The sequence below is a fragment of the Maylandia zebra genome, linkage group LG11 (assembly GCF_041146795.1).
Source record: "Maylandia zebra isolate NMK-2024a linkage group LG11, Mzebra_GT3a, whole genome shotgun sequence".
NCBI lineage: Eukaryota > Metazoa > Chordata > Actinopteri > Cichliformes > Cichlidae > Maylandia > Maylandia zebra.
Window position 1 is genome coordinate 15,285,702 of NC_135177.1, and position 19,425 is coordinate 15,305,126.

A 19,425-nucleotide genomic window follows, 5' to 3' on the forward strand; every position below is an offset into this window, starting at 1 on the left:
TAGAGGAGAGGAGTTGTTACCGAAGTCTGCCTGTGCACTTTGTGATGCAGCGAGGGCCAGCGTGGAAGCCCAAGCAGCCCTTTTCTCACCTTGCGACACAGATCCAGAGGGGGTGAAACGGGTAAAAACGGTTGTTTGGGTGATTACACGTTTCTGCTCTCCCTCCTCTCCCACCCTCCTCCGCCACCATGCCCCCCTCCTCCTCCCCCTCCTCCTCTTCCACCAGCAGCACCAGCAGCACTCTCACTCCTCTCTCGGAGAATAGAGAGAGTGGCCCCCGTTGTAATAGCCTCGGTGGGGCTCCAGCTCTGCAGCGAAGCAGCCTCTAAGGTTAAAGGATACCTCTGAGGCGCATCCGGCATCCGCAGTGCCATGAAACAAAAAAGTGCTTTTTTAAAAAAAAAAACGTATTTATGTATTTATTTGCTCGTCCAACGCAGTAAATTGGAGAACAGTAATATTTGACTTGGTAATTTATTTATTTTTGAAGTCAGATCAAACTATATAAAATCACAGGGGCTCTTAGGGTTACGTAAAGCTTAGTGGAAATCAAACTTTTCAAGCGACGTGAATTCCAAAGCTGTTCGGCAGCCCGGTCTGGACACCCCCTCTCTTTCCCTCTCTCTCTATAAGTGTGTGCCGTGTGTGTATGTGTAGTCTATACCGGATTAAATGGCACCGCGTCTTAAATGGCACCTTGCCTCGTTTCCCCTCTCCTTTCATCATCAGCAAAATAAAGATTAGGCCTACAGAGGAGATTGTAACGGCTCGTCTTTAGACGCGCGGGGGATCTTCATTCCTCCGCCTTTGTGATGATATTGATGATGATGATGGCCAAGTGGACAGTTTGATTTTTGTGTGGCGAGCTAGTTATAAAGAATCAATATTATATCAAGGGGGTAACTTTGGTGATAAAGGACTTCAGCCACTCTGGCTATTCATCATAAGTCTGTAGCAGGCAGATAGGTCAAAAGAAATTATATTGCTCTAAAGAGTGTGTCTCCTTATCTCTCAGTACCAGGGGAGTGGAGGACACGCCGATCGATACAGTAGCTGCCGTATACTCCTTGCAATTATCAATAGCTGATTTTGTCTTCCTGGGGCTGCATCTATTAATACCAGATAATAACAGCCTTTTGGACATAACTTCAAAGGGGATGATGGAAAGAGATGGAGAGGAAGAAGAAAAAGGGGGGCACCGAAAGTTTGCTCACAGGACGACCTTGTTGTCAACAGATTTGTCTCTCATATGAGGTGGACGCGGGGGAATAGACAAGTCAAACAGACAAGAGGGAGGGCGAGGGAGGGGGGAGAGCGGGGAAGCTCTAACTGAGCTCACCCATGAACTGAAAAAAGCTGAAGATCTATCATTACAGTAAAAAGGTTTCTAATTTAGTCAGGAATTGGCAGCATTTGTGCGCCTGAAGTCGGAAACAAGCGCGATTATGATGTGCCCATTTTCCACATCCACTTTTAACGATGCAATATGAAAATGCATTTTCCTTAAGTTAGCAATACGGAAATAAACATGAAACCGTTACTTCTGTTAAATAAATAAAACGCAGTGTTCGCATGGCACTCAAGCACGAGCTTATTTGGTTCCTTTCTCCCCACCGTGCATGCGTACATTTTAGTGCAAAATTATAATTAATTTCTGTATTTATTTTAACTGTGTGTTGAGGGAAAGAGGTTTTAATTATATGCTGTATGATGTGTACTCTGACACACTTTACTTATTCATATTATTATTATTATTATTATTGTGTTGTTTTGCAATAATTCCCCAATATTAGTGTCGGTACATAAATCAAAAAGCAGCCCACATGTTCAAAAACCGCCACCGTGCGTAAAATGTCCACATTCCAGAATCAAAGTTAGAATAAAGCCGGGGTGTTGTGATTGAAAGCCTACCGTGTAATCAGAAAATCGCCGATGTCACGAAATAAAAATACTCTGCCGCATTAATATGATGACCCAGCCTTCTGGCGGATACGGGCGGTGACGGGTGAGATATTATATGATGGGAGGTCAAATCTGGGTGTTCACACAGAAGTCTGAGGACGATCCATTGAACAGTAACGTGGTGGTACATCCTAGTGGTGGCTGAAAGCAATGGGCTGAACCCCTGCTTGGGGGTTGACTCTCACACACAGCGCAGTCCCCCACACACAGAGCCATGCCCAACAGCGACAGACCGACCGACGCTGCTAGAGGGCTGCCAGAAGATAACTTCAAAGTTGGTTTCGATATGAGCCCGAGAGCCGAGCGAAGGAAAGACATCGAGTAAAGCTTTAGTTTTTTTTCTTTTTGTTTGTTTGTTTTGGTTTGGATTTTTTCGGAAATCAAGTGGTGCTTAGGGCTTTTTTGATCAGCAAATATCCAGAAAAGACGCTTTTGGAGAGCGCACCGAGCCGAGGGCGCATACACGGCGAGAGGAGGTACACGGGAGGAACTTCGTCGCGGTCAGACACGCACCGAAGCGACTTCTCTTTGTCGGACACACGAGTGTTTGATCACACAGACGTTCTTGTTGTTACTGAGAGGAGCACTGTTGCTAATCTTGGCGCCGCTCTCTCGGAAGACGCGCGTCAAAGTTTGGAGAGCGGAGCTGCGCCTTTAGAAAAGCAAAAGCTGGTGGCAGTTTATCGCTCTATTGCAAAGAACTTAACTCGTCCCGTCCACTTCTCCTTGCTGCCGGTGCCCGTGTAGCAACTCAAACAGCGGCTGCTTCACTGGGAAGATGTCCACCGACAGAAATCTGACACATCTCGACTTTAGACGTCGCTTCCTTTGAGTCCGATTCAAGGAGTTGCGTGTTCACCTCGCCACACGCACAGAACAAGAAAAATAAATAAATAAAAGAAGTTAGAGAGAGAGGCGCTGCGAGAACTGAGCCAGTATCTCGGGACAGACTTAACGAGAAAACGTTTTCTGAAGTTTTGCGGTAAACGATGGATCGTTGAGGCCAGGGAGAGACACTTCGTCAAAGAAAAGAAAGAAAAAAGAAGAAAGCGCTGGTGAATCCTTAGCACTTGTGAGTCAGTGCGCTTACTCAAAGGAGTAGGGGGCAAAGGAGCCCGGCGTTCCCCTCGTTGGAGACCCCATGTGAACTGGGTATAACAAGAGATTTTGGTGTGTTGTGTTGTTTTGTGTTGTTGGGGAGGTGGAGGTTGGATAGTAAAGACAAAAGAGACGGATAAAGTCTGAGAGTGAAGCGGCTAATTGCTTAGTCCGTCCCTCATTACCATATCCAATGCGCGTCCATTGGCCTCCAGCCAATCCTCCCCACCTTCACACACTGCCATTAATCGCGAGGCATTATTCACTATCATAATTATTATACCGACATGCGCAATCCAACGCACAGCAACAGCACCGGCAGCAGCAACACCGGCTAATTTCAGATTTATATTTTTTCTCTCCTCCTCTCTCTCTCCGCCACCAGACTGTTTGCGAACTTTTTGTGTGTTGATTCGCTCTTCGCTGATGTATCTGCAAAACGCAGACACATCTCGGAGCGCAAACGCAGCAGCATCGCCACCACTAAAGCCAGCAGCATGTCCCGACGCAAGCAAGCCAAACCGCAGCACCTCAAGTCGGACGAGGATCCCGCACTAGCCGGGGTGATTTCCGAGCACGGTGAGTGGATTTGATCAGCTGAAGTTCCTTTAGCCTGATCTGCTTTCAGAGCTTCCCCTCGCAGCTCTGCTCTTCAATTTACGTTTGTTTCTTTACTTTGTTTGACAAACGTTTTAACACATTCATTTGGATTATTATCATCATTATTATTATTATTTTGTTTTTTTGTAGTGGGGATACTGGATTTATTTCATAGGCATAGGCGGAATCATTTGCAATAAATCAAAAAACGATGCGAATATTAAGTCAAAAGTGTCACCTTAGTCGAAGAAGAAGTCTGACGATTTAGAAGTTTTGTGTCTGTTTTGTCCCCCCTCCCTCCCTCCCCCAAAAAACTGTTAAACCTGCATCATATGATCGTCTTTTGTCAGGCAGGTTAATTTTAATAATAGTTAAGAGTTTACATTTTGGTTACAGCGTCTACATTAGGTGCCGGAGGCCCATTTTAAAGGCCTGTCTAAAAAACAAAAATCTCGGAGCTCTGTACACTGCAAAATAGTGTATTTCAACACTTTTGCAGTTGGTTTCGGACGTGCACGCGCACGCGCCGAAATGCAAGCACAACTGTAACAAACACACGAAAGAAGTTGGAAAATTATTTGGCTTTTTTTTCTCCCAGAGGTTTAGAATTATTTATTCCGCAGATGTGAAAGCAATGGGTCGTAATAGTTTTGTTTTTTAAAAAAAACACTTCATTTAAAAAGCCGTTTAATTTATACGTTTCTATTTTTTATTTTTTATCTTGTTTTTTTTTTTTTTTTTTGTTTAGTTTTTTTTTTTTTTTTGCATGTGTGTCTCTTGTCCCTGAGCGCCTGCGGAATCTGTTGCAGGTCGAAGACTTGTTTTGTTATGGAAATGCTTTTTGTTTACCCCCACCTCCCCACCCCACATAAATTTAGCACACTTGATTTGTTCCTTTTTGCGCACAGTATCGACAAGATCGGTTGACAAAGCTCGTCTTCGCCATGTGGGGGGAAAAAAGGATTATTTGTCCTTTATACTGCGCTTTTGCGCAGCAACACTATCATTATAGGGCTAAAGTCAGGTCCGAAGGCAGATGAAGTGCTGCAGGAATAATATGACTGGATTTCTATAAAACAAAAAAACGTACAGAGCACAAGTCCCACATTATTTGGCAGATTATTATTGAAATTGTGGCAAATCTAACATTTAAAAAAATCATTTTATGTATTGGAAATATGAGGATAAGACAAAATATGTCAATTTACTGCAGCATATCTTAACAACAATACTGTAATTTACTTGAAAACTAAAAAAAAAATCACAATTTGTCAATTTCATTTCTCTTATTTAAACTTAGAAAGCTGTGTGTGTGCGTGTTTATGTTTGTGTGTGTTTTGGGTATCAGTGAAGCTCAGAGCTCTCAACAAATCACTGCTATTATTTATACCTTTCTATCTTGGCCCATGTTGGTCAACACTCACACCCAGACGCAGACACCCACACATGCACACACACACACTTACACGCGAACACGCACACACACATTTTCCAGGGTTTCTTTAGAATAGAAATGTGTGATGTAATCTCTGGGGAGAAGCTCTCTTTGCATGGGGAAATGCTGGTGTGAGGGGTGGGTGGGTGGGGGATCACACTGATGATTCCCGACTCTTTTGTTCAGTTTACTCTTTGGATCGCTCCTTTTTTTTAAATATAATTTCTGACTAATTGACAAACACAGACACTTTTCCTGATTCGGTGTTTCAGATGACCCTGCTCAGATTCTGTACAGAGATAATCATCCATCAGGTTGCACTCCTGTAGGATTGTGGATTGAAAATCAAACTTGTTTTTGCTCCTGTCAAATCTCACGTTTGGATGATTTCGAGTTTAGGTTACAAATATTTGATTTGAAATGTTGATTGCAATTTATAAAACAGAAAACAGTCAGATCCACAGAGAGAGGGAAAAAAGAAGAGAGGAATTTAAAAAGAAAAAAATCTCTACACACTTATTCTGAATTTTATTCCACAGATTAACACACACCTCCTGGCATAATTAAAATACACACAGACTCAGACAGCGTTATCGGTAACATACTGTATGCTGTCAGTGCCATTGTGCTCGAGACTGGAAGTGTCCGTGGAATGTTCTTTCCTTGCTGAAGCAACTATACTGGCTCGCTTGTTTTCAGGAAAGACGTAGCAGTGAAACAATCTCAAGCCTTTGGCAGAGCACAGTGAGCCCATACATACTTAAATAAACCTAATAATACCATGCCTCAACCAACACTACCTTACATGATGAGCTACGAATGTCACCCTGTCAGTGTGTCGTTGCAGCATGATCGGATTCTCCGCTCTCTGTTGCTGTGTGGTGCAGCTTGCGACGAACACTATCGATTGTTGGCCTTGACATAACCACCGCGTATTAACGTCGATGGGATTCAAAAGTTCCAGTCGTCAGCCGCTGCTCGACTGAGACTTAAAATCCATTTTTGCTCAGTTTAGTGCTGAAGAGAACGTCAAGAAGAATGTGGTGTTCAAATTGTGCTCAGGGATCTTCACCATTTCTTACAAATAAGAAAACAAGGAAAGAATCAGCCAAATCGAACCCTGTGCCTGCAAAGCTTCAGCTTACACCTTCATTTTCCCTAAATATTCCCAATATTATTTTGTCTCCTTTGTATGTGGCATTTATGACTGCTGTCCCTCTGCAGCTTACTGAGTACTCTTTAATGTGCCGCATCCATGAAAACATGAAAAACTAAAATCAAGTGCCAACAAGCCCTTGTCTGGCATATCATGTCCCCTCAGGCTTTCCGGACACTTTCCTCCTGGGGGCATGGGAGGGTTTTTGTGTGTGTGCGTGAGTGTGTGTTTGTGTGTGTGTGTGTGTGCTAGGATGGGGAAAGGGAAGAGGAGGGGGTGGTCTGCTTGGAAGTGCTTTTATAAAGCTTGCTGTCTTAACCTTTGTGTAGCCCCGGGCAGCCAGATCCTGCCGCTAGATGTCAAGCTCCTTGTACAATTAGAACATGTGTGCCGTTGACCTTGGCAGCGCAGTTTCCTCGTGTCCTAGAAAGCGTTAGCAGCAGCAGGCTTTTCACCACGCCACCGCTTTCTCGGCATCCAGTGTCGTTCAAGGTGTGAATGTGCAGGGGAGCAATGGTGGCCAAACTCTGCGCTGTCACACGAAGATTTAGAAGAATTTTCAAAGGTAAATTTCCTCAGTTGTCAGTGGACATGCACAGCATCGTTCAAGCAAGAAAGGCAGATTTCTTTTTCTAAAATTATTACTCTGGAAAAACATGAGACACTTGAGGAACAGGTAACAACAAGGCTCAGGTCACAGTCGCAATTGTTTGAAGTCAAAATCTTCTCAGAGTTCATTCTGGGCTGAGCCCTTTTCCTTTCTTTTCGTCATAGCAGCAGAGGCACGGGCGTGTATGGTTATGAATCCAAAAAAATGTAATAAAGTGAGAAAATCCCTGCTGGTAGTGACAACATGGTTGTTACCACTTCCCCTGCAGCGGGGCTTTGTTTGCCTTTTGTTTTAATCCACTCTCACCATTGGGTGCAGGCCTGTGGACCACCCACATAGTTGTGCCAAAGATGTCTTCAAGAAGGCACTCAAATATGGCTGTGTCTTAATTACCACTCAGCACACGAACAAGTGAGATCCTGATTGAGAGGAAGGACTAGACAGGGAAGGGAAGAACTATTTAATGTTAGACAAGACAGCAGATTTGGAGGATTTAGGTAAAAAGCTAACATGTAGTCAGCAGAAGGGGTAAATTTCTCCTTTAAATGGTTTGGTTTCGATGGTTTGGTTTTGGCTTATTCAGATGATTTTAAACACCAGTTTGTCCAGAAAGTGGGGACGCGGAGGAGCAACGTGTGAGCGAAGATGTACAGCTCTGCCTTCTGTGTAAAACAGGAAACATATAGCTTTGAGTTCAATTTGATTTAAACAAACCCCAAGCAAAGATTAATAAAAAATCTCCTTTGACGTTAGAGAACGAGAGCGCCTCGTCTCGGACTCTTTTTGTAAATCCGGAGGCAGAGAGGCATCTTGGCGAGTGTCATCTGGACAGAGTGTCGTCATTGAATACTGTATTGCAAATGCTTACACAAACAAATCGTTAATGTTTTGGCTGCTCCACATCTGCAGGCCATGACAAAGGCCTCTCTGTTGGGACAGATATGACTGTACCACTCTGCAGTAGGGCTGACCAGGCCGATGACACACACTCACAGCGCTGTGCTGAGGACGACTGAGCCTCTGCAAGTCCGAGGATGCACTGGGTCATTCGTGGATATGCTTCATGGGTACAGCAGGACAGCATAATTATTTAGATTTCCTTTTTTTATTGAATCTTGATTATTATTATTTTTTAAATCATGCAAACATGCAGTTAATCTTAACTTTGCTAGGACGCTTAACCAGTATGCTAAAGAGTCATTCTTTTAAACAAAAATGAACTAACTACAAATGTTCAGAATTTAAGTGACATTTGTCTTCTTCCGGTGCAGATTATGTCCCAGTTAGAACGAAGCAGAGTGCACGCTGTGTCTCAGTTAAAATGTCTCATCAAACAACTTAAAATAACTTGAAACGTCTTTATTTTTTATTTATTTATTTATTTATTTGTACTCACGATTAGAGTTGCGGAAGTGTGTCAAAAAGTGTAATGGAAAAATTTAATCAGGCCACAAATTCCAACATTGTTGGACGCAGCAGGCCTCTTTTTTTTCTTTTTTTCCCCCCTCAACTTCCAGCTTGAGCAGGACCAACAGGGATGCATCTCTCTTTAAGGGTCCTAAGCTATCCTCACATTCTTGAGAAGAATGCATTTTAAGGGGGCAGAAGGAGGGGCCTTTTTTTAGGAAGAGCGCAATCACAGAGGCTGGTCACGATATACTGCTCTCACAGACTGCTGTTGGTGTAAATGACATGTAAGTTCTCGGGGTATGATGAAGACTTTTTAATTGCGCATTTAAATTACAATACCCTGCACTTACTGAGATTGAAATACCTCGACGTAGGGTAAATGCTCCCACTGTCATTGCTGTTTGTTTTCATTATGTGAATCTGGAAATTGTTAAGAATGGGAAAATTTGTAATTGGCCAAGGCTTCGGTGCTTCTCTCAATGCCCGGCTCTGTGACTTTCACAGAATCTGTGGTAAGCATGAATACCTCATCTGATATAATATGTCAGATTAGCAGTTTCAGTTGGCATGCCAGAGATTGCTGAGCAAGATAGCGGACACACAGATTCAATGTCTACAATCCCCCTATTGACTACCTTCAACTTAATATTCGTAAATGAAGACTCTTAAAGCAATGAAAAATGGATGGGATTTTTTTTCCGTCCCCTTCTTTTTCATACTATAGGAAAATCAATATTAGCCCCTTCCCCAACACAAACACATATAAAATCATATAGAAACACACACACGTATGCATGCATCCCTTTCCACTGTGTTGCATTGCAAACCCAAAGCAACCACAAAATGTCGCCTCTTAGCTCCACAGCACAAAAGCACTGTACAGGTTAAAGCAACACAGTTGTTTTAAGATTATGAGCTTTCCTAATGCTCGTTTGTTTGTTTGTTTGTTTGTTTTTTCCTCGGGAAGTATGACAATAATCTGCAATGCACGCAGCTGTAATTTGTGTTTCTATGATTAATGCTGACTAACTGTAGCATTAGTCAAAGTAAACCTGAAAACGGCAATTTCGTGTGTTTTCCTTGTTTTTTAGCGGCGTGCACATTTTTAAAGAGGCAGTGTATTTTATACAACTACACAGCGTTCAGATTTGAATTTTAAAAAAAGCATCGGACATAAGATATTTTTATTTTATAATAATAATTAGCGCTCTAAAGTTACTAAAGTTATCAGACAGGAAGGATTTTTTTAAATGGACAAAATGTAATTTATAAGAGTCTTTTCTTTTCTTTCCTTTCTTGTTTTTGTTTTTTTGAAAATAAGTCAATTTAGGAGCAGAGGCCTGTGTATGTGTAGAGGTGACTGGTACATTCTACTAACGGCAAAAAAGCATGCTTTTGCAGGTCTACGTGTCGTAATTTTTTAGGTGTTTGTCCTCGTACATATGCACATAATCTGTGAATTCTCTTTGTCCGTCTTAGGAAACGTGTCAGTGTGTGTGTGTGTGTGTGTGTGTGTGTTTGTGTGTGTGCGCAAGAGCGAGAGGTCAGAGGCATACAAAGACCCCCACTTGTAATTGTATGAATGAATAAAAGAGATTGACAGTAATACCATTCTAATAACTAATCAGCTCAACACAATGCCTACTCATTTGTGTTGACCTTTCAACCCTCAATTATGGAAATGAGTTCTGCTGTCCGCTGCTGGGCTAAGGAGCTTTTTAGCCTGCCGTCACGTGTCGCTGACGTTTCCAGTCACTTGCTCCTTTTCACTTGTCAATTTCTGTTTTGTATTTGAGCTTAAATGACTAATTTGTTTTTCAATGGATTTTTTTTTAATACCGAGGTCTCAACGTACAATGTATGTCTTGGGATAAAACCATAAGAATTTTACATTTTCTTTTCCTTTAATTCCTTAATTGATTTTCTTTTTAACTGGCAGCACCCACGATTTAGTAAAATAATATCTTACTTTGTCAGCTCTAACCCCAATGAGGATGAGAGCACGGAGTCTGTCCAAAACTGTTCTGCTGATAATTAATTAAGTCACAGACACCAGACCACGATGGCGCATGGCCCCTTTGGCCACAAATTACAGGAGGAGTGATGAATTTCTTTCCTAATGAGTCACTGTAATTGGCAAAAATGCTTCATTTCTGCTTTGCTATGGTTTACTCCACTTTAACCTTTGAAGTTAGCACAAGCAATGTATGAATCTCGATTGCTCACTTGAAAAGCATAACGGGTCTTTTAATGATAAGGAAATGTGCACTATATGTTCCAAGGAATTTTCTGATTCTGATTTCTTTTTTTAAAATTTAGTGAACAAGCTGGTTTAGCCCACTGGGTGAGCTGCTTAGAGGAAAAAGGAAAATATACACAAGTGAAAGCAGCTAAATTCAGACATGCAACTTTTATGCTTTGGGATTTTTTTGTCATACACATACAGTAATAATTAACCCGAATTTAACTTTTTTCTTAGTTATTAACTACTTTTAAACAATATAGGATCACTGAAGAACATAACCTTGTTTTATAGCAGCCTTTGCATGAAGTAAATCTTTTTCTATTTCCAGCAATTGCCCATGAAATTGTCTTAACATTTTAAATGTGTATACACAGTGGTTTAATTTGTGGATAAATAGTTTACCAGGTATTCGCTGGTCGTCAAATGTAAACTGAACAGGAGACGACTACGAAATAAAGTACGTGCTAGATGTCTTGTGGTGACTGAGTGTGCTTCCTACTCAGACATTTTTATTTATGCAGACATCCCCGACAGAGAGACCCGCACGCTATAACTAAGGGGGGGGGGGGGGGGGGGGGGGGGGGGGGGGGGGGGGGGGGGTTAATAAGAGGAGGCCATTTTTACATGGTTTATATCAGGTGTGAATTTGGTCCACGCTCGGAGCTCGCACGGGTCTGTTTGACTCTTGATGGTTGCATGTCAAAGAGGAAGTGGCTTCCTACAACTGTGATTAAACATGTGTAACTAATCAGTGACTTTGCTGCCATGGCACTAGCATGTAATTTGTTGAGTCTTATGTCAGAGAGCATGGCCAGTGGAGAGAGAGTAACACACTAACTTAAAGGGAATGTTTTCTATTGGGAACATTTTGAAAAAGAATGAAATTGTGAAAACTTTTAAATTATAGTGATTTAAAGCGCACATTTTAAAAGGTCAAGATTTATGGGTTTTTTCTATTTGTAGATAGTGTACAAAAAAAAGTTGAAAGTCAACAGATATCATTACTTACATATGATAATGCATTTTTGTGACAATGTGGCAAAAGTTCAGTATAGTTATTTGCTTAGATTCAGGGCTCTAGCATTACCTTTGCGATGCTAAATGGAAAGCCAGGCATTTGAAATTCAAGTGGAAATGACTGAGCTTGATAGCAGAGGGGAATCCTAATAGGGCCATCAAAGGTCCTGATTTGTACCCAACAGATGAGGCAGCTGTGAATTGTATGAAATATTGGAAATCAATATGTTCTATGGAATTTCATTAAGTGGCAGTATCCACAACTGATAGGCCCTCATAATTTGATGGATTGCACAAAGAAAATTATTACCTGGCCCTATGGAGAGTGTGTGAATGCACAAATCTGGGTCTTGAGAATTGGTGAACTAGGGCAATTTGTTCAGAGTGAAAAAAAAGAATATTGATTTTGGTTATGTTAAAAGAGAGAAAAAAAATCAAAGGTTAAATCTTTGCAGCACTGCACTGGAAAATATGTGTGGATTCTTTATTGATTATTTATTCATTAATTCTTCTTTCTTCCCTCCCTCCTCCCTTTGGTTTCTTTTTGTCCCTTTTCACTCCTCTGACCCCCCTCCCATTGCTTTTTGTAGCCCGAGGTGATGTGCTGGATGATGCCGACAGCGGGAATGAGAGCCGCAGTGGCAGTGAGGAGACCCATGTATGTGAGAAGTGTTGTGCTGAGTTCTTCAAATGGTCAGACTTCTGTGAACATTTAAAGAGCTGCACTAAGAACCCCCTGGTGCTTATAGTGAATGACAATGAGGACACACCTAACCCCTCACAGGAGTACCCTACAGAGCCCTCCCCTGTACCCAGCTGCCCTAGTGAGCAGGCTGACAGTGAGGACCCCAGGGAGGGGAGCCACAGCCCTGCTGGTGAGGGGGATGACATCCCAGAGACAGCAACCTTAAATGGGGTCAGTGTCCTGGAAAAGGAGGACGAGCAGATGGAGCTGGAGCTTTCTCCCGAAAAAAATGTGGATCCTGAAGAAAGAGATGTGACATCCCCTGAGCCAGATGGCTCCCTACCTCAGCTCAATGATGTCGTTCCCTCTGCTGTTACCAGTTACGCCATGCCAAGCACCAATGTTACCTTAGAGACTCTTCATGGCACCCGTGTTGCAGTTGCCCAGTTTTCACAGAGTGTAAGGGCAGCAGCGGGCAGTGGGGTTTCCACCATGGCTATTCCCATGATCTTGGACCAGCTGATGGCCCTCCAACAGCAGCAAATTCATCAGCTGCAGCTAATAGAACAAATTCGCAGTCAAGTGGCTCTCATGAACAGACAGTCTGCCCCACAGCCTGCTCTTAACCACCATCACAGCAACGCTACTGGAAGCCAGGGGCCCGTCTCCTCCTGTGTCCCTCCTGTTGCAAGTCAGCTTCAGCTACATAATTTTATCACTCCCCCAGTCCATCAGCTGCCTGTTAGACTGCCGGCCACTCTCAATGGTCAAGGACCTTCACCTCTGACCTCAACAATAGAAGGGCCTCTCTCTCAAACACCACAAAGCAGCAGTCAGCAATCTAACTCTTCAGCTCCGATCACATCCTCAACTAACTCAGCTTTTCCTCCACCAAGTGGTACTGGATTGTCATCTCTACTTCCCCCCTGCTCATCCTCTGTCACAAACAACAGCATTAGCACTAGTAGTAGTATAACAGGAGGCAGTGGCATTAGCAGCAGCTCAACTCTTTCCAGGAACTCTAGCACCCCTCCTTCCCTCACTCACAGCACCCTCCTGAGCTCTTCTTCCAGTCTACCGCTGATACCTCACAGCTCTTCGAGCAGTGTTATCTTCCCTAATCCACTGGCCAGTATAGCAGCCACAGCCAATGCACTCGATCCTCTCTCTGCTCTAATGAAGCACCGCAAGGGGAAGCCCCCAAATGTGTCTGTATTTGACACTAAGCCCAGCTCTGAGGACCCCTTCTTCAAGCATAAGTGTCGGTTCTGTGCCAAGGTGTTTGGCAGTGACAGTGCCCTACAGATCCACCTGCGTTCCCACACTGGAGAAAGGCCCTACAAATGCAACATATGTGGCAACCGCTTCTCCACCAAGGGGAATCTGAAAGTCCACTTCCAGAGGCACAAAGAGAAATACCCACATATACAGATGAACCCCTACCCTGTGCCAGAGTACCTGGACAATGTTCCCACAAGCTCAGGCATCCCATATGGCATGTCATTGCCCCCAGAAAAACCTGTTACCACATGGCTAGACAGTAAGCCAGTTCTTCCCACAGTTCCCACCTCTGTCGGACTCCAGCTGCCTCCAACATTACCGAGTATGATGGGAGGATTTGGTGAGTCTCCAAGCCTCACTCCGCTCAACAGGTCTCCTCAGAGGCCATCCCCACCCTCAAGTGACTGTGCATCTTTGTCCCCAAATATCATCACTGACTCATGCATGACCACTACTTCACCATCCCCAAAACCAAGCCTAGGGTGTGAGGCACCTCCTTTACTGAAACCCGAAGGCATTCTTTTGCCCGCAAGCTGCTCTACTAGACCGGGAGAGAACACGACTAGCACAACGACCATAACTCAAGTGCTTCTTTCCACTACTGTCACCTCCACATCATCGTCCAGCAGTGGACAGGTCTCTGAACCCATCTGTAGCCCCAACTCGGCCTCTAATTCTGTCTCCCATCCTGTCCTTCCCATGCTCTCAGACCATTTTAAGGCCAAGTTTCCCTTTGGAGGCCTCTTAGACTCTATGCAAACATCAGAGACATCCAAGTTGCAGCAGCTTGTTGAGAATATTGACAAGAAGATGACTGACCCCAACCAGTGTGTTATCTGTCACCGTGTTCTGAGTTGCCAGAGTGCTCTGAAGATGCACTATCGCATCCACACTGGTGAAAGGCCTTTTAAATGTAAGATATGTGGGCGGGCATTTACAACCAAGGGAAATCTGAAAACACACTTTGGTGTCCACAGGTCCAAACCTCCACTTCGGGTTCAGCACTCTTGTCCTATATGTCAAAAGAAATTCACCAATGCAGTTGTACTACAGCAGCACATCCGTATGCACATGGGCGGGCAAATTCCCAACACACCCATCCCCGAAAGCCTGCAAGAAATGGATACTGACCCCTCCTTTGATGAGAAGAGCTTAGATGCCATGAGCAATTATGATGATGACCTTCTGGATGAAATGGAGCAGGCCATAGATGATGAAGCTGATTTAAAAGAGGGAGATATGGACTCATCCAAACCTTTTTCACCTGGGAGCTCTCCACCAACTTCTGTAATCTCCAGCATTGCTGCAATGGAGAACCAGATGAAGATGATTGACTCTACCGTCAACATGACTCGTACATTTGGTCTGAAGCCTTTGCAGAATGGCAGTAGCTTTGGAGGGGAGACTGACTGCTTTACCACTGATTCTCTGTCTGCAGTTGGGGATGCTGAGGGTCAAAGCTTGGGGAGCCCCGCTTTGTCTGAGTCCTCTGGCTCTATCCAGCATTTGTCCCCAGCCCACAGTCATTCTGAGAGCCAGCGATCCAAATCCCCTGCTGCACTCAACAATAATAACATCAGCAGTGCCATGACAGCAGAGGAGGTCCAAGACAACAATACAGCTGGCCTGGCAACAGTAAAGTCGGAAAAATCCGAGACGCCATCTCCGCTTCCTGCAACTGAAGGCACTGGGGCCCTTGACCTGACTGCCACTCAGCCAGGCAGGCACTTTATCAAAGAGGAGAGCCACTTCAACGTGCTGTTTCTAAACAGAGATCGAGGTGTGTATGTGCAAAAACACAAATCTAAAGTGAATTCATTATCTGGGCACATTTGGGAGTTCATAATAATGAATTAATAACAACATCTCAATAGCATAATAATTTAAAGATGAAAAATTGTTGACAGTAAGAGAATGAAAAAATAGAAAAGAGTTGTTTATGAATAATAAGGACCTTGACCAAATAACTATAAGATTTCAGCAGGGACTTTTTAGATTTTCAAGTCAAATTCTGACTGTTCAAAAGCTTTTGGTGTTTTACTAATAGAATATAAGTCGAATTGTTCTGTTTTTTTACTTTTGTTTGTTCAGGGCTGAGCACTCCCAATTTGGCCAGCACTGCATCAAACATGATTAAAATGGAAATGAACGGCCATGGGAAGTCAATGTCTCTGAGCGACAACCCTCACCTGCCCGTGGGCATTCAGGTTCCAGCTGCAGCGCCCCCAACCACCATGAGCCCTAGCATCAACCCCATGTTGGCTCCCCCGCCTCCACGACGCACTCCTAAGCAGCACAACTGCCAGTCGTGTGGGAAAAATTTTTCCTCAGCCAGTGCTCTGCAAATCCATGAGCGTACACACACTGGGGAGAAACCTTTCGCCTGCTCTATTTGTGGAAGGGCTTTCACCACAAAGGGCAATCTCAAGGTATGACCCAGCTTAAAGTACATTGCATCAGTTGAGTTTTACATAGGTTCAAAGCTCTGTAATATTTACAGATTTTGCCAACAAACAGTTTTTTGCTCTTGAAAAGTACTACATTAATACATTTTATTTGCTTAAAATTATGTATCAATTAAAAAAAAGAAAAAAGAAGCACAAAACAGAGAGCCTTCCAAAAATGTGGCCTTATATGTTTTTACATTTAGTTTTCCTTTCCAGCACATCCCACACAATTTCTATTTCAAGTATTTTCCATTTACAATTACAGAGTCATTATTTTTTTCATTTGTTTGTCATTTTGTCGATAATTTTAGGTTCACATGGGAACGCACATGTGGAACAATGCCCCAGCCCGAAGGGGTCGACGACTGTCTGTGGAGAATCCCATGGCCCTGCTGGGTGGGGACGCCATGAAGTTCAGCGAGATGTTTCAGAAAGATCTTGCTGCTCGGGCCATGAACGTTGACCCGGGCTTTTGGAACCAGTACGCAGCCGCCATCACCAATGGCCTGGCCATGAAGAACAATGAAATCTCTGTGATCCAGAATGGAGGCATCCCCCAGCTGCCCGTCAGCCTTGGTGGCGCAGGAATCACTTCATTGGGAGCAATGCCTGGAGGGATGGACCGCGTTCACACAGGCAGCAGCCCTCCCATGACGGGTATGGAAAAGACTGGTCTGGATGTCACAGCTAACCGTCCCTTCTCCAGATTTATGGAGGAGAACAAAGAAATTGGGATCAATTAAAGAGACTTTTCTGTATAATTCCAGGTAGGCAAAGACTACAAGGCTGTTTATGAGGAAAGAAACTGCTGATCCAGTCTGAACTCATGCGTACTATATTATGTACAGATTAAATATTTTTTGTTTGTTTTTGGAAACATAGTATTTAGTATTGATTAGAGGTTTTTGCCTTTCACCCATTCCCTGCTCACTTGATATTTCGCCTATACGAAGAATACTTTGTCTCTTGTTTGAGAATATGTCGTCTTGCAAGATTTGCATGGTACTTATTGGTTTTTATCAGTACGTTTGACTGCTTTTATGAATTCCTTTGAAAACCAGGATCCTGCCTCAGTTATGATTAGAAAGGATCTTATCTGGACAGGACTAAAACACAAAAAGGACAGAGTTTTAGCTCAAAGTCAGTCTGAACAATGTCTGCCAACCTCGTTTATGGTTGCTATTTTAAATATAAAGGGCCATGGATAGACTGAAGAAAAGACTGAAGTATAACGTTCTGTGTTCGCCTGATTTTTTTTTTCATGATCTAGAAAACTTGAAAAAAATAATGTTTGAACTATTTTAATCTTTACATTTAGTCTCCCAGCATTGTCTTATATTATTGTCGTGTGTCTTTAGTATTTATGATATTGACAAAAAAAAGCGGGTATACAAAAATATATTTAATGGCCCAAGCATTTTATTGATCTTTTTTTCTAAACTGCAGGCTTCACTCATGAAAATCTCTTTCAATGAAGACAATATGTCATTTGAGTTGAACAACAGAGAAAAACAGTAGGTTTTATTTGGATATCGGTTGAGACTATGATTATCTCATTACACAGTGAAGAAGCTAGAGATATCCGAAGCTGCTATGACCACAACCCTGCTTTTAACCTTTGTAAAAAAGAAAAAAAAGTGACCCTTTTGAATAAATATCTATGTATAGAAATAAAGACAAATCTGAAACAGGTATGCATATTTTGTATCACTTAAAAAAATAGACATCATGAGTTGAGAGTATTTGTCATGTTTGTGAATGCACTTTTTAAAAACAAGACGTTTTGTCTGTGAGTTACCGTTAACCTTTTGACTGAGCTATCTATCACGTGCTGTTTTCATTGTTTTCAGCATACCACTCCTACAATTGGCAGAGTCAGTTCTCTGTCATTGCATCTGTGCTACTCGTCAGAGTACAAACTCATCACTCAATCAACCTTCTTAAATAAAATAAAACGAAAACAGGTGTGTGTGTTGCAGTGGTCTCCTTATCTTTAATACGCTTTCTCCTTCTCTTTGTTTTTTTTTTTTTTTTTTTTAGTCATCCTAATTATTACCATTGAAATTTGGTCTTGCAGTGTGAGCCACCATGTGAGTGTGGAAAACAGCTTTTAAATCCATTGCTATTTAAACATCTGCAAAAACAACAACTTTGCTTTTGAAATTCCACCACACATATAGCAGATATGTTAGTAAGAAATTGCTTATTATCTTATCTGCCAAAACAAACTGGTGCTTTTTGGATGAGCCTAAAATGATTTTCAGCAAAGATATGTTTCCTCTTTTGGGTCATAAAAAATGGGTGGAAACAAGGAATCATTTCCAGATGCTTTATAATGGTCTGGGAAGCGTTTTCTTCAAAGAGGCTCTTCAAGAAAAAAATTCATTCATTAATATTTTGTTTATGTTTTTACTTAGCAATGAGCTTTTCAATTTACAAGAAAAAATATTACTGAATTGTCTGCATATTTTTACTTATTTTACTTATGTGTGTGTATGTGTGTGCTCTTCTGTCCACACACACGCATGCGGCTGCTGGAGATCCACTATTCTGCACGTGCAGAAAAAGGCACATTTATAATTATTTATAAATAAAAAAAGGAAAAAAGATGCAGCAATTTGTAATAATGCACACAATTTTAAAATGATCTCATTGTCTGTAATGCAAAGAGAAGGTTGTTAAAGCTGCAATCCTTGTTTTCCTTTGTCATTTGAAGGTAAACATGCACACGTACACACACACACACACACGCACACACACGCACACACACACACACACACGCACACACACGCACACACAGTTAAGCAAATGTCCTTGTATTTGTATATTTTAGATCATCTCAGTTTGAATTGTTATATCAGAACACTACAAATAATTTGTGACTGCGGGTCAAGACTTTAGCTAAGCACATGCAAAACCCATGATGAACCATAACATAATAACATAACAGAAATAAACAAACCATAACTGTTGTGTAATTTAAATGAAAGCATCACGTGTTAATGTGTAAAACAATGTTCACTTTATACCTAAAAGCCTCTTCTCTTCCTGCTGCAGTCTGCCAGGAGACAGCGCTGCATCTGAGAGGGAATCAGCGAACTTATTATGTGTGTGTGTGCGTGCGTGTGTGTTTGTGTGAGAGCCGTAAAACGATGGCAGCCTTCTTGCTGCAGGACATTTGACACATGGTCCACATGTGTGCGAACACACACACACATACGCTTCACACAGCTTCACACTCCCACATAAAAACCTGTGTTCTCACTTTCTCCAACATAAAAAAGACAAGACTGAATTACACCAAATATTCTTAGCGATGGGGGAGAAAAGAAAATATTCCTGCTGTGAACAACATTAAGCCGCATCAGGTGCAAGATGAAAGTTAAGGCTAACTTTAATCACTTGGAACAAAAGACTTTTTTCTTAATGCTTATCTTTGGCAACTTGGCTGGCAGATGTGACTATAACCTTGATCTTGA

The 19,425-nt window shown here is 42.4% G+C and overlaps 1 protein-coding gene across 3 annotated transcripts; it reads left to right on the forward strand.

The window, feature by feature from the left end:
• The first annotated feature begins 30 nt into the window (after positions 1-30).
• Positions 31-17,921, forward strand: sall3a (spalt-like transcription factor 3a). 3 transcript variants are annotated; one of them, XM_004566792.4, is made up of 5 exons: positions 31-121; positions 3,446-3,639; positions 12,124-15,279; positions 15,591-15,928; positions 16,258-17,921. In XM_004566792.4, exons 2-5 carry the CDS (start codon positions 3,558-3,560, stop codon positions 16,687-16,689), a joined length of 4,008 nt encoding a protein of 1,335 aa, XP_004566849.1. In that variant the 5' UTR covers positions 31-121; positions 3,446-3,557; the 3' UTR covers positions 16,690-17,921. The 3 variants fall into 3 exon arrangements, with proteins under 3 accessions (XP_004566849.1, XP_076745948.1, XP_004566848.1); XM_076889833.1 differs by having other exon boundaries at positions 77-139; XM_004566791.5 differs by lacking the exon at positions 31-121 and adding an exon at positions 746-3,114.
• The last annotated feature ends 1,504 nt before the right edge of the window (positions 17,922-19,425 follow it).